General features: G+C 40.3%; 1 protein-coding gene across 2 annotated transcripts in view; it reads right to left on the bottom strand.

Annotated features, from left to right (window-relative positions):
* LOC120936834 (probable cation-transporting ATPase 13A5) overlaps positions 1–14,137 on the bottom strand; it is a 157,882-nt gene that overhangs the window by 75,027 nt on the left and 68,718 nt on the right. For both annotated transcript variants that reach the window (XM_040349539.1, XM_040349540.1), the window contains 5 exons: positions 13,866–14,000; positions 13,695–13,767; positions 9,992–10,123; positions 7,081–7,251; positions 3,511–3,668 (listed from right to left, as the gene is read on the bottom strand). In XM_040349539.1, coding sequence (XP_040205473.1) covers positions 3,511–3,668; positions 7,081–7,251; positions 9,992–10,123; positions 13,695–13,767; positions 13,866–14,000 — 669 coding nt within the window. The remainder of the gene's footprint in view (positions 1–3,510; positions 3,669–7,080; positions 7,252–9,991; positions 10,124–13,694; positions 13,768–13,865; positions 14,001–14,137) is intronic.

The following is a 14,137-nucleotide window of genomic DNA, read 5'->3' as shown; positions in this document are numbered from 1 at the left end:
AAGACAGCAGACGGACACCAACAATGCTGGACGGACCCCGCGCAAGGCCGCAGACGGATGCCGGACAAGGCCGCTATGCCGGACAAGGCCGCTGATGAACGCCGGGCAAGACATCCAAAATGTAAGTTTTTTCCTTAAACTTCCCTTCTAAACATGGGGTGCGCGTTATACGCCGGCGGGCGCGCGATAATCCCCCGATAAATACGGTAATTAAATAATGTAGCAACTATATTTGCCAAAACCTAATACTCAGTCCCCAAGGATGCAGACTCAAACCATATTGGTCTATCGCTATTCAACCATGTAGGTATGTAAGCACACATATACGCAGGTACACAGGTGTGCCGTGATACAGGTATATAAGTACTCATATAAGTATGCAATTCAATGCAAATATGCATACAAGTATGCAATTCAATGCAAGAATGCATGTACGTATGCAATTCAATGCAAGTAAGCCTTTAAGTATGCAGTTCAATGCAAGCAAGCATATACGAATGAAGTTCAATGCAAATACACATATAAGTATGTAGTTCAATGCAAGAAAGTATGCAGTTCAATGCAAGTGAGCATGTAAGTATGCAGTTCAATGCAAATACACATGTAAGTATGCAGTTCAATGCAAATACACATGTAAGTATGCAGTTCAATGGAAGTAAGCATGCAAGTATGCAATGCAATGCAAATATGGATGTAAGTATGCAGTTCAATTGCGAGTACGCATGTAACTATGCAGTTCAATGCAAGTAAGCATGTAAGTATGCAGTTAAATGCAAATATGCATGTAAGCATGCAGAACAATGCAAGTAAGCATGCAAGTATGCAGCTCAATGCAAGTAGGCATGTAAGTAAGCAGTTCAAAGCAAATATGCATGTAAGTAAACAAGGATTGGAACCCACCTCCCCTGGATGTGGACAAAATGCTGCTAGCCCAATATTGTAAACAGAAAAAGGAAAAATATATATAGTATAGGCCCTTGGGAGCAAATGTTTCCTTTTTCTATATCCATGTAAGTATGCAGTTCAATGCAAATAAGCATGTCAAGTATGCCGTTCAATTCAAGTATGCATGTAAATATTAGACATGTGCATTTTCGTCCGAATTTCAGGTATTTTCGTTATCGTTTTAACAAACGATAACAAAAGCACAGAAAACGAAAAACGAAAGATAAACAAATGCTTTATTTTCGTTTTCGTTTCGGTCAAATGTGCCTAACCTTAACTTAATTAGTCCAATATTATTCTACATAAAGAGAAAAGATTTGACATAGAGAGAAAAGATTCGACATAGAGAGACATGAAGATTCGACATAGAGAGACATGAAGATTCAACATAGACATGAAGAGCTGCAGCTCAGTTTCAGGGTCTCAGCAATCTTCTTATAGCCTAGACCATCTTTATGTAGAGCAACAATACTTTTTTTCAGATCCTCAGAGAGTTATTTGCCAGGAGGGGCCATGTTGAACTTCCAGTGGCCAGTATGAGAGAGTGAGAGCGATAACGACACCGGGGAGGGAAAATTACTAATTGGCCCCAATTTGGACATTTTCACTTAGGGGTGTACTCACTTTTGTTGCCAGCGGTTTAAACATTAATGACTGTGTGTCGATTTATTTTGAGGGGACAGCAAATTTACACCGTTATACAAACTGTACACTCACTACTTTACATTGTAGCAAAATGTAATTTATTCAGTGAAAAGATATAATAAAAGGTTTACTAATTTTTGTGAGATACTATAAGTAGTATCAATGCAAATACACATGTAAGTATGCAGTTCAATGCAAATACGCATGTAAAGTATGCAGTTCAATACAAGTAAGCATGTAAGCATGCAGTTCATTGCAAATATGCATGTAACTATGCAGTTCAATGCAAGTAAGCATGTACGTATGCAGTTAAATGCAAATATGCATGTAAGCATGCAGTACAATTCAAGTAAGTATGTAAGTATGAAGCTCAATGCAATCAGGGATGTAAGTAAGCTATTCAGTGCAAATACACATGTAAGTATGCAGTTTATTGCAAATAAGCATGTAAGTTCTGCCCAACTGCACTTGGTCCCATACTAGTTTTACAGGACTAGGCAAGCATATATGTACCCAGCACATCCTGAATGCAGCCTCTATGCTGCTTCAGTGCAGCCTAAATGTAAGCTCATGAAGATCAAATGCACGCTACTCTCTGGAGACACAACTCCTTTAAGTGCACTGATACTCGTGCAGTGGTGTATTGACAAACATTTTTACAAGCAAGTATACACGTATAGGCAGCAAGTTTACAAGTATGCCTTTATTATGCCTTTATTATGCATTAATGCAGTATATAATTGTTGCCTGTTGGGTCACGCAGCTCTCCCATAGGTAGTACTCATACCTCATTATCCAGCCATAGACTGCTCTGTGTCTCTAGAAGCCTCATGCGTGACTTCAGCCCACGTGTGACTTCAAAAATAAGCAAAAATGGCTGTCCTTTTACTACCTGCCTACACTGCACAAGAGTAGGCTACACCGAGCGACCCTGCTCCCTCTAGTGGCTGGTTGAGAAAAATGCAGCCCAATACTTCAGAGCATGACCCAGCCAGACCAAACAGCACACTTCCCCCATTGGCTGCTGGGAGAATGACCAGACAGTCAGATCTCCTTTTTTTTAAAGAAAAACTGCAAATACAAACTTACCATTCCTGCAGCAGGGCTCTGAATCATAACAGGAGTCCAACCATCACACATCATGGCGGGTTAAGTCGAACAAGACCTTTGAGCACTCAGTCTCCCTTACATCTGGGTTCCACTCCCCTGGACCAGTATAGCACCCTGCTGCAAAGCATCATGGTGAGAACAAACACTGTACAGAGCTCCATTAGACGGGGTCCAGCGCCATAAGGCTGCTTTACAGACAAACCTTGATGATTTGTTTCCTTATCAGAAAGGCTTGGTTACCATCCATTTTGGCTGACAGCTTTTCAAATGGATCTGATTGAAGTCCATGATTCTTAGCAGAACTGTTCTGGACCTCCAAGCATGCTCCAACAGCAAATGCAGCACATCAGTGACCATCACCTTACAGGCACTGGCGAAAAAATTAAGGTACTTCCTGTATAGGAGGAATTATATAGGGAAGGACATCCTGTTTGATCTGCCAGTGTCTATTCACCTATAGGTGGCTCATAACCATGATAGTTATGTTTCTAGCCTGCTCTGTGTCCTGTGATGTACAATAAAGAAATTATATTTTTAATTTTGGATTTATTGCTGCGTTAAGTACTTGGGATTCAATGAATATCTGGCATATGAATAGTACAACCCACATCTAAGCAACCTATATTTGTGTAACACATTGAGCAATAGTATCAATATTTGGATGATGTTGACCAAGGGTTTTTATGCAGTCAGCTGTGTGGAGATGCACAGCCTACTTGATTATTTACTTGGCTCTAAGGTGCTCTCTGGTACAGCAGAGATTGTGTGTCTGTTAGTCTGATAGCACCTGCAAAAAAGTATTCTACTTACCCCATTATGTGCATAAATTGCAACTGAGTATAATGATCCAAGGATGGAAAGTATGATGAGCCCAACAAGAACTTTCAAAACCTCTCTGTGCAATTTAAAATTCACAGGCTTGGGATACATAATTGATCTCACAAGGTCTCCCTTTGCTGTGTTAAATCCTAGGAGTCAACATATATTGAAATTGAAATTCAGATGAAAGTCATACAAATGTGAATCTATGATTTAATTTAAACATGGTAAATTAAGAGATGATAACTAAGGATAAATATCAGTCAAATTGGCATCATCTTTCTTAATTACAGCCGCCATGGGCATATTTGGGTAATGAAATCACCCCTTATCCATGCCCCTTCACTTATATTGCTGATAACTGCTCCAGGAACTGTTATTTGGAGAATGGCACCATAGTGTCTGGTTATGACATAAAGGACATGGATCTATTTCATGATTTTTTTCTTAATAACTTGTCAAAAACTGTGTTTTTATTTATATTTACATTTTCTTTAAAGAGCAGGGGTATGTATCCCTCACTCATTCACATATGGGAGACTAGTACCTGGCTGAACCCTCATTGTTAAAGGAGGCTTTCAGATTCCAGTAAGCCTCCTGCCCTTGTCCAATTCAACATAGGGACAAGATGCTTTGCTGGGGAGTCCCCACCTGGCAAGGTACCCACCCATGTTGACTGCATGTGGCCTGGTATGGTTCAAGAAGGGAGGGGGCACACTCATCCCTCTCTTGTCTGTCCTGCCAGGCTGCATACTGGAATAAGGATCTGGTTTGGAATGTTGGAGGGGACCTCATGCTTTTTTTATGATTTTTGTGAGACATTCCTCTTAACATTATTCCCAGATCCGAAAGGTCTACAATTTGGGTGGGACCTTATGCTGTATTTTTTTCCCTTTTGTTTTTTTGGTGGGGACTCTTGTAAAATTAATATCAGGCCTGAAGGGAATGGTATGAATTATGAAAAAAATGGTGTGGAGCCCTCATAATTCATACTAGTCTCTTAAGTTTTTTTCTTTTTTTGAGTTTTAGGGGAACCCCACCCAAAAAAACAACATGAGGAAAATGTTATACCAGACCCTTTTGTTCTGGAATGGATTATAAGGGTAACCCCTCAAAAATTAAGAAAGAAAAGCATGAGGTTCCCCCAAAAGTTCTGACATTTATCCAAGCATGCAGCATGGAAGGGCAGGAAAGGGGGGCAAGTATACACCTCCCTCCTGAACCATGCAAGGCAAAATGCCCTCAACATGGGTGCCCCCTTGCCAAACATCTTGCCCTCATGTTGATGAGGAAAAGAGCCTCTTCCCCACAACATTTGTGGTTGTAGGGGTCTGCAGGCTGGGAGCTTATCAGAAGTCCCCATTTAATAAAGTGGCCCCCAGTTATGCCCCCCTTCTCATTCTGAAATCATGTAACCTATAAATAACCACATTTCATAAATATATAAACTCACCACTGCCATGTCCCATTTCTTTATAATTAATATAACAAAAAGGCACACAAAAAGGCACACAGACCACAAAGATTACCCCGAAATACATAGCTGACACCTAAGGGTTTTTTATGTATTGTGGAGGAACTTTGAAGGGGTCTGTGTGATTTTTTTTCTTTTAAATAGAACTGAAATTTTCATTGTTGGCAAGAATGAAGGGTCTGGTATAGATTGGCTCTTTGGGTCTGGTATGGAATTTAAGAGTGACTCCATGGAAAAAAAAGTGTGATATCCCCCTAAAAATCTATACCAGACCCTTAATCCAACCCCCCCCCCCATGAACCATACAAGGCCACATGTCCTCATCATGGGGTGGAACCTTATCAGGGGGGACCCCTTCGGCAAAGCATCTTGTACCCATGTTAACGTAGAAAGGTGACTCTTCCCCACAAACGTTGCCCATCGTTTGTAGGGGTCTGCAGGGAATCTGGTCTGTAGGAAATTTAGTAGACCCCTTGAATAAGGGGGGCCCAGATATGCCCTCTTCTCATACACAAAAAAATGTGATCTGGAAATAAACACATAAAATAAATTTAACAACTCCCCAATGCCATATTGCATTTCTCTATAATTAATCCAGTTCTACACCAATCAAATAGAATATAATCAAGCATTGAACCAATAATCTGAATAAGACTGAAAAAATGTTGGTCAAAACTGCACTCCTGAACTATGAAAACTTTAACAAAATATTTTACAACTACAAAAAAAATCATAACAGCTCATGACTCCACCGGTAAAAACAAAACAAAACAGATCTGTTGTTTTTTTTTTTTTATTGGTGGAGGGTCATAAAGTATTCCAATATATTTTTGTATTATAATTATTCAGCACTGCAGTTTTACCCAAAGTCTTTGTTCAGAGTATTAGAAATAAAGACACCCAAATATTTGACAAGTCCTTTAATAATAAAAAAAATGTAGTCCCCCAAAAAATATTCCTCATTGTAAATCCATCATCACGAAGCTCACTGCCACCAACTCATGCAAAAAAATAGATAAATAACCGGATGACCCATCAACACACGGCTGATTTTTGATTGGAACACTTGCCGAATGAGAGCTCCTCGAGCTGTCATCAGCTATATAAAGGAATTGGCAAGGACAGTGGTGACATCATTGTCCTTACACCGCCATGGCCATATTTAGGCAATGATGTAAGACTCCTTTCAATGCCCATTTTATTACATGGCTGGGCATTCCTGCCCATGCAAATAAAAGGGCTGGGTGACATCAGTGGTTGGTAAAGATGCAGCGGTTTTAAGCTGAAAGCTGTTAAGTTCATTCAACTTTAACATTTTTACTGTGGATGACAGACAATGGTGGGCAGTTATACAAAATGCATATGTAAAGATTTTTCTGCTAAATGGGGCAATACCAGCTTTTGATAGCAAAGGTGTACTTACCTTTTACACAGTACACAATTACATATAATGATATTTTTATTGAATAAATACATTTTTGAAAAGGCACATTTTTCTATGTGCTTATTTATGCATATCACTTATATCTGTAGGCACTGTTCATATAAAGATCTAATGTTTCTCTGTTCCTATGTTAAAAAGGGTAACAATTTCCATGGGGGGGGGGGGCTTAATTTTTCACATGACAGGTACCCAGTGATAAAGTCAAATCTTTGGTTTTAAGTTTAATACTGATACTGTAAACTTTGAATGAGAAAGCTTGAATTCTTGATTTGTAGAGTGGGGATAAATTAATAATTCAGAAAAGACAAAACATATAGTATATTACCGCATACACACGATTGGACATTCCGACATCAAAACCATGGATTTTTTTCAGACCGATTGTTCGCTCAAACTTGTCTTGCATACACACAGTCACACAAATGTTGACGGAAATTCCGACAGCAAATGTTTGATTGAGCATACACATGGTTGGATTTTCCAACAACAAGCTCACATCGAACATTTGTTGTAGGAAATTCCGTCCGTGTGTACTGGCCATAATTTATCACAGTCATAATGAACTAATCAGTGAATATTGTTGATATAATTTAACAAAGGTATACAGTTTAGTTTAGTTTTTTTTTTGCTATAATATCATCACCTGTTTGTAGGACAACAGCTTTTACCAGCCCATCTGCATTTGGCTTTGTCTTAACAACCTCAGTTCCACAATACAATATATGTCCACGACAGTTTTCACCAGTGTATGTTTTCCATGGAATTTCATTGTCCACATTTGGTAGTGGAACCTTTGTTATAGGAACACTTTCTCCTTTGAAACACAGAATTGGAAAATACTAATTAGGATCAAGATACAGGTATATCTAAAGAAAGACTTGTACAAAAGGTAGGACAAGAAATGGTTAACATTTGTAACTACTACAGTACCTTCTGCCACATGTCCCAGGATAGTCTCAACTTCTGAAAATAGTGTCTGAGCTTTCCACAGAAAGTAAGAGAAGCTAGGGTATCATCAAATAAATTAGGGCATTGCCATAATAAATCCATAGTGGCAAAGGTTTATTTGAAGTTATTCAAAGAGCCTTTCAAGGTGAAATAAGTACTATAGCTATATGTTATTATATTTGAAAAGATGTGTTGCGTCAGAGGGGGACGGGGGTCACCCGTACATGTCACTGGGTAACCCCGGCCTTTTCCCGTTGCGTCAGAGGGGGGCAGGGTCACCCGCACACTGACGGGTGGCCACACCCTCAGCTATATAAGAGCTGTCAGGCTGGATTGCGTCATTTGTCGGGTGCCTCCCGTGGAGGCAAGTACGTGTCAGCGTTGTATCCTCGCTGGAGATCGAGAATGGATTTACATCGCTGGAGATTAAGACTGGATTACATCGCTGGAATATTTTTTTTCTTATTTTTCTCTTTTTAATAAAGAAATTGTCCCAAGTGTACTGTGGTTTTTAAAAGATTTGAACACTTTTTTTGTGAAATGGAAGGGGTACAGTGTACCCCTTACCAATTTACATAGGGGGGCGGGATCTGGGGGTCCCCTTTGTTAAAGGGGGCTTTCAGATTCTGATAATCCCCCTGCCCGCAGACTCCCACAACCACTGGGCAAGGGTTGTGGGGATGAGGCCCTTGTCCCCATCAACATGGAGACATCCTCCCCCTAGCTGAGAGCATGTGGCCTGGTACGGTTCAGGAGGAGGGGCCGCTCTCTCGTTCCCCCCTCTTTTCCTGCAGCCTGCCAGGTCGCGTGCTCAGATAAGGGTCTGGTATGGATTTTTGGGGGGAATCCCATGCCATTTTTTTAATTTTGGCACATGGTTCCCCTTAAAATCCATACCAGACCTGAAGGGTCTGATATGGAATTTGGGGGGACCCCCACGCATTTTTTTTTTAATTTTGGCTCGGGATTCCCCTTAATATTCGTACCAGACTCATTCCTTTAGAAATGTCATTTTGTACAGGGACTGTTATAAACACGGGAAACGTGCGCTACTTTACAGGACACTGTAAATACAGGATACTCAAGACACCCCCCCAGGTACGAAATTTAAAGGAATATTTCACTTTTTATGAAGAGGTAAGTAAAACCTTGGACAGAGGGGTGGCGGTGGACGTGGTATACTTGGATTTTGCAAAAGCTTTTGATACAGTTCTGCACACATGGCTCATGTGTAAGGTAAAGTCTACAGGATTGGAAATATCAGTTTGTAAATGGATGGAAAACTGTCTGAAAGACAGAATTCAGAGAGTAGTGGTTAATGATTCATACTCTGAATGGTCAAAGGTTATCAGTGGTGTTCCCCAAGGTTTAGTGTTGGGACCCTTACGTTTTAATATCTTTATAAATGATATTGGGTCTGAGATCAAAAGTAACATTTCTGTCTTTGCAGATGACACCAAGCTATGCAGTGGAATAACGTCCTTACAGGATGTCTCCAATTTACAAGCCGACCTCAATGCTCTGTCTAATTGGGCGACTATGTGGGAGGTCAGCATGAACCCCACTAACAGCTGTCGACTCATCGATAACTCATGTTAAGGACACCAGCGGCCCACCATTCCTTAACAATGCAGTATTAACTACTGTAAGTAAATACGTTGGCTACCGCCAGGCATTAAATTACTGCATGCTATTACTGCTAAAATACTGCATGACTTCATAAAATAACTCTTGTGGTATTTTAGTAGCAGTTATTTGTGAATGCCAGAAAACTGTTTGAAAAATGATGCGCTGTATTTTACCAAATTTTTTAAGGCGCTCCATATAGCTTCATGAATGGAGCCCAGAGAGAGAGAGAGAGGAATAGAGATATAGAAAGAGAGGGAGACAGCGAGCGAGGGCGAGTGTGTATAGGTGGGAGGGGGATCGTGATGATGTCATGTCTCCCGAAGCTATGCCGTGCTTAATGGATCAGCAAATTTACGAGGGCTACAACCAAATAGTACATTTTCACAAGTACACAATAAAATTATTTAGGCTATAACAGTATTATCTACTAAATTGTGCAAAATAGTGTTGTTTTGAGTACAGTGGAACCTCAGATTGCGAGTAACGCGGTATACAAGCATTTTGCAAAATAAGCAATTTTTTTTTTTTTAATCCTGACTCACTTTGTGAGCGTTGTCTCGCAAGATGAGCAGGATTCAAGCCGCTGGGGTGTGCAGTGTCACATTTGGCCAGAAGTGTGGGTCTCCGAACATCTCTGAGTGTTTCCCAGTGTTTCTGAGTGTTTCTGAGCGTCTCCAGCGCCACCACACCTCTGGCCACATGCAGTACTGCATAGACAAGCAGTGGCTGTGGAAAGTGGAAAGGATTATCTGAGTTTCTATTATTTCTTATGGGGAAACTCGCTTTGATATACCAGTGCTTTTAGATTACAAGCATTCTTCTGTAACTAATTATGCTCGTAATCCCAGGTATTACTGTATTTGGGTTTGCAAACACTTTAAATCCTGCAACATTATGGCCACAAATGTATAACTATAACAAATTTTAATTTCATACTACATTTGACACATTTGATATCATGTTTTATAATGCTGTACCTGTCAACATCCCTTCATTTACCACACAACCCCCCGATATCAGCATGGCATCACAGGACAGAAAAAACTTCTTCTCTGGTAAAACAATTACATCTCCAGGAACCAGGTATTTAGATTGTACTTCTTCAACCCCTATAAAATAAAAAGTTGTATTATCCAAATTGTTTTAATTTGAGCACCGTTTGAGACATTTTTAAGTCCCCCGATAATCCGCTTTCACCTGTAATAAATTATATAGCAGTGCAAATGTGCTATACAGTGTATTGCCCTGTAAGGCCTCATTTGTAGTGCACATGAGTGTCGGGCCTAAAAATTTCGGTTATAAAACATATTCATAAAAAAATCTAAATATCACATTTCCTCACAATATGAGGCCAAAATGTATTCTTCTACATGTCTTTGTTAAAAAAAAATCCCAATATGTCGGGAAAACTGCCATGACAGCTTTTGGCCAGGAAAACCGGCCGTGTGTATGCTCCATAGCAGTTTTACCGACAGGAAAACCACCAGGAATCCCGGTGGGAAAAATGAGAACATGTTTTCTTTTTTCCCACCGTGATTCTCGGCGGTTTTTAAGCAGGCAATTTTTCTATAGGGAAAGTCTGAGGTGGAGCATACACACGGCCAGGTTTCCCGACCAAAGCTCTCATGGCAGTTTTCCTGTCAGGAAAACCGGCCGTGTGTATGGGGATAAAGCTACTGCGCAGGTTCTCAGTTTCCCCTGCGGTTTTCCCAGCAGATTTTTTACTGCCGGGAAAACCGATCGTGTGTACAAGGCATATGAAGTTCAAAGTGAGCATATTAAAATATGTTGCAAGAAACCTCCACCCCCTTTCTTTAGACATGGCTCACTCAATATTCAAGTATCCAATTAATATTACAATGTTACAATGTTGTCAAAAAGGGTAAACCATCTGCCAGTTATTTTTTTTATTATCTATGTACCATGTGGGAAATACGCCTTCACATCCTGTCCCAGAGATGCAACAGAAAGTTGGAAGAAATATCCCAAAGTGAGGGGAATTACCCTCTTAGACAGTTGTCCCTGAAACAGGTATCCCCATTGTAAGATTTCTTCTCACCTCCTGATCTGAAAAAAACTGTAAAATGCTGAATTCCCCCTCACTTTCTTTCCTAGTAACAATAGTCACCAGAACAAATAGATAAGAAGAATCTCCCCAATGAGGACATGGTTAGTAATCAAATCTTGACAAGGGTCTAACTATTTCCCAATCTATTCACAATTTGTTCTAGAGATACATCTTAAGAGGTTGCCTTAACCACTTGCTGACCGCTGCACACGCCGATATACGTCAGCAAATGGGTGTACCTGTACGTCCCCTTTAAGAATGCGTGCGGCAGGCGCGCCGCACTCCCCGTGACTTGATGTCCGCCTGTGTCCCGCGATTGCGTCACTGAGAGGCAGAACGGGGGATGCCTGTGCAAACAAGGCATTTCCCTGTTCTGCCTAGTGACAGGACACTGATCGTCTGCTCCCTGTAATCGGGAGCAGTGATCAGTGTCATGTAACATATTGCCCCGCCCACACACAGCTAAAACACATCCCTAGGACACACTTAACCCCTTTCTAGCCCCCTAGTGGTTAACCCCTTACCTGCCAGTCACATTTATACAGTAATCAGTGCATTTTTATAGCACTGATCGATGTATAAATGTGAATGGTCCCAAAATAGCACCAAAAGTGTCCAATGTGTCCGCCATAATGTCGCAGTCACAATAAAAATCTCTGATCGCTGCCATTAAAAGTAAAAAAAAAATATTAATAAAAATGGCATAAAACTATCCCTTAATTTGTAGACACTATAACTTATGCGCAAACCAAACAAAAAACGCTTATTGCGATTTTTTTTACCAAAAATATGTAGAAGAATACGTATCGGCCTAAACTGAGGAAACTTTTTTTTATATATATATTTTGTGAGGATATTTATTATAGTAAGTAAAAAATATAGCATTTTCAAAATTGTCGCTCTATTTTTGTTTGTAGCGCAAAAAATAAAAACTGCAGAGGCTTTATTTGTGGAACAAAAAGGACGTCAATTTTGTTTGAGAGCCACGTTGCACGACCGCGCAATTGTCAGTTAAAGCGAAGCAGTGCCGAAACGCAAAAAGTGCTCTGGTCAGGAAGGGGGGAACATTTGTCCAGGGCTAAAGTGGTTAAAATAGAACAGGAGTCAAAATAAATTGACCATGAAGACAAGAGGAAATAAAACATTTACATCAGGCATCTCAAAATGACAGATAGGCTAATTAAAAATGGAGTAACTAGTCATGTAAACTGGTGCATGCTAACCTGGCATGCACTAAACCTGAATATGTTAGTTATGCATATGGGGCCTAATCCACAAAAACCTGGCGCAATGTATTTTTTCCCATTTAAGTTACACCGCCGCAAAATCTCTACCTAAGTGCCTGATCCACAAAGCACTTACCTAGAAATTTTGAGCGGTGTAACTTAAATCCGTCCGGCGCAAGGCGTTCCTAATTTAATGGGGCGAGTCCTATTTAAATTAGGCGCGCTCCCGTGCCGGACGTACTGCGCATGCTCCCGACGTCATTTTCCCAACGTGCTTTGCGCGGTTTTACGTTGCGCCGGGTTTTGAGAATCGCGACGGGCATAAAAAAAAAAAATGAGTTGCGGCGGGAAAAAATAAATTACAGCGACGCGGGATAGAAGGGTCTACTTTTACAAGGTGTAAACAGTTTAGGCCTTGTAAAAGCAGCCCTAATATTGCGACGGCAAACTAATACTTACGGAGAAAAAACGAAGCTGAAAAGCTTCGTGGATCTCCGTAAGTGCTAATTTGCATACCCGACGCTGGATTTCGACGTACGCTGCGGTACTGCATCCTAAGATCCGACAGTGTAAGTCCCTTACACATGTCGGATCTTCTGTCTATCTATGTGAAACTGATTCTGTGGATCAGTTCCATAGATAGAAACAGGGATACGACGGCGTATCAGTAGATACGCCGGCGTATCCCTTTTGTGGATTACCCCCATAGTCTTCTTTTCTAGGGAACATTAATATTCATCACAACAGTGTTAAAAAGTAAGAAACAACAGTGCGCCTACAGGTAATACAGCATGCGGGTATTGTAAGATACTATTTTTTTTACACTTCTTTCCTCTCATTAAATAACTGAAGCCATATTTTGGTCTGCCAGCTATTTATATGATAATAATAGAAATCTGAAGCTGAGCCCTAAAGTGATATAGGTGGTCAGAAGAAGGAACCAGCATTTGATGGGATACAGGCATCCAGCACTCCCAAAAGTCTCAAATGCCAAAGAGACTTTATGAGGATGCAGAGCTAAAAGAGGAAAGAGAAAAAAATGGTTAACTGAGTATACTGTGACTATCTTATATTACATTAAATTGCTAAATTCAAGCCTTTAAAAAAAAAGATCAGCTAAAGATCCCCCCCCCCCCCCCTAATATTCACTGAGCCAGATTTTTTGGGCCTCTCACTTCTAATTGGCTTAGATAGAGCAGCAGGCTTGGGAGCAAGCATGCACAAGTGCCCCCATAGCAAGCAGGGGAACTCAGAGAGGGGGGGGGGGGTCAGGAGAACCGACAGGGAACCCAAGAAGAAGAGGATCTGGGCTGCTCTGTGCAAAACCATTTCACAGAGCAGGTAAGTATGACGTGTTTGTTATTTTTTGCCCTTTGGTTGTCTTACCTCCATTTCTCTGAAGAACGGACACCAAAACATTGTTATGTGACTCCACCATACGATGCAATTTAACTGATTGCTATAAAGATAAAGAAATCCAAATAACTTAGTTACCATCTGTGTATTTAGATTAAAGCAAAAAACATGGAAATATTAAAGTAACAGAATTATGCTTACCATCCTTAGCATGTAAATTGTTGCAAGAATAGACAATATGGTCATAATTAATATAGCCAAAGAATATTCTAGGTATCCAATTGCCAGCCACACACTTAGTGAATAAACTTCAAAAAAGTAAAATGGGTTCAAAATCTGTTAAAATAAATATATAGAATTTATTGTTTTGTTTTTTTTCTTTATTAGAGGTACATTACACTGACCATTTACCCTCAAGGTGCTTACAATATAAGGTCCCTCACTGACAGTCATATAGAATCACACTGATTATT

This window comes from Rana temporaria, chromosome 4 (genome assembly GCF_905171775.1).
Source record: "Rana temporaria chromosome 4, aRanTem1.1, whole genome shotgun sequence".
Lineage (NCBI taxonomy): Eukaryota > Metazoa > Chordata > Amphibia > Anura > Ranidae > Rana > Rana temporaria.
Note: the sequence above shows the minus strand (reverse complement) of the source record. Positions and strands in the feature narration are given on the sequence as shown.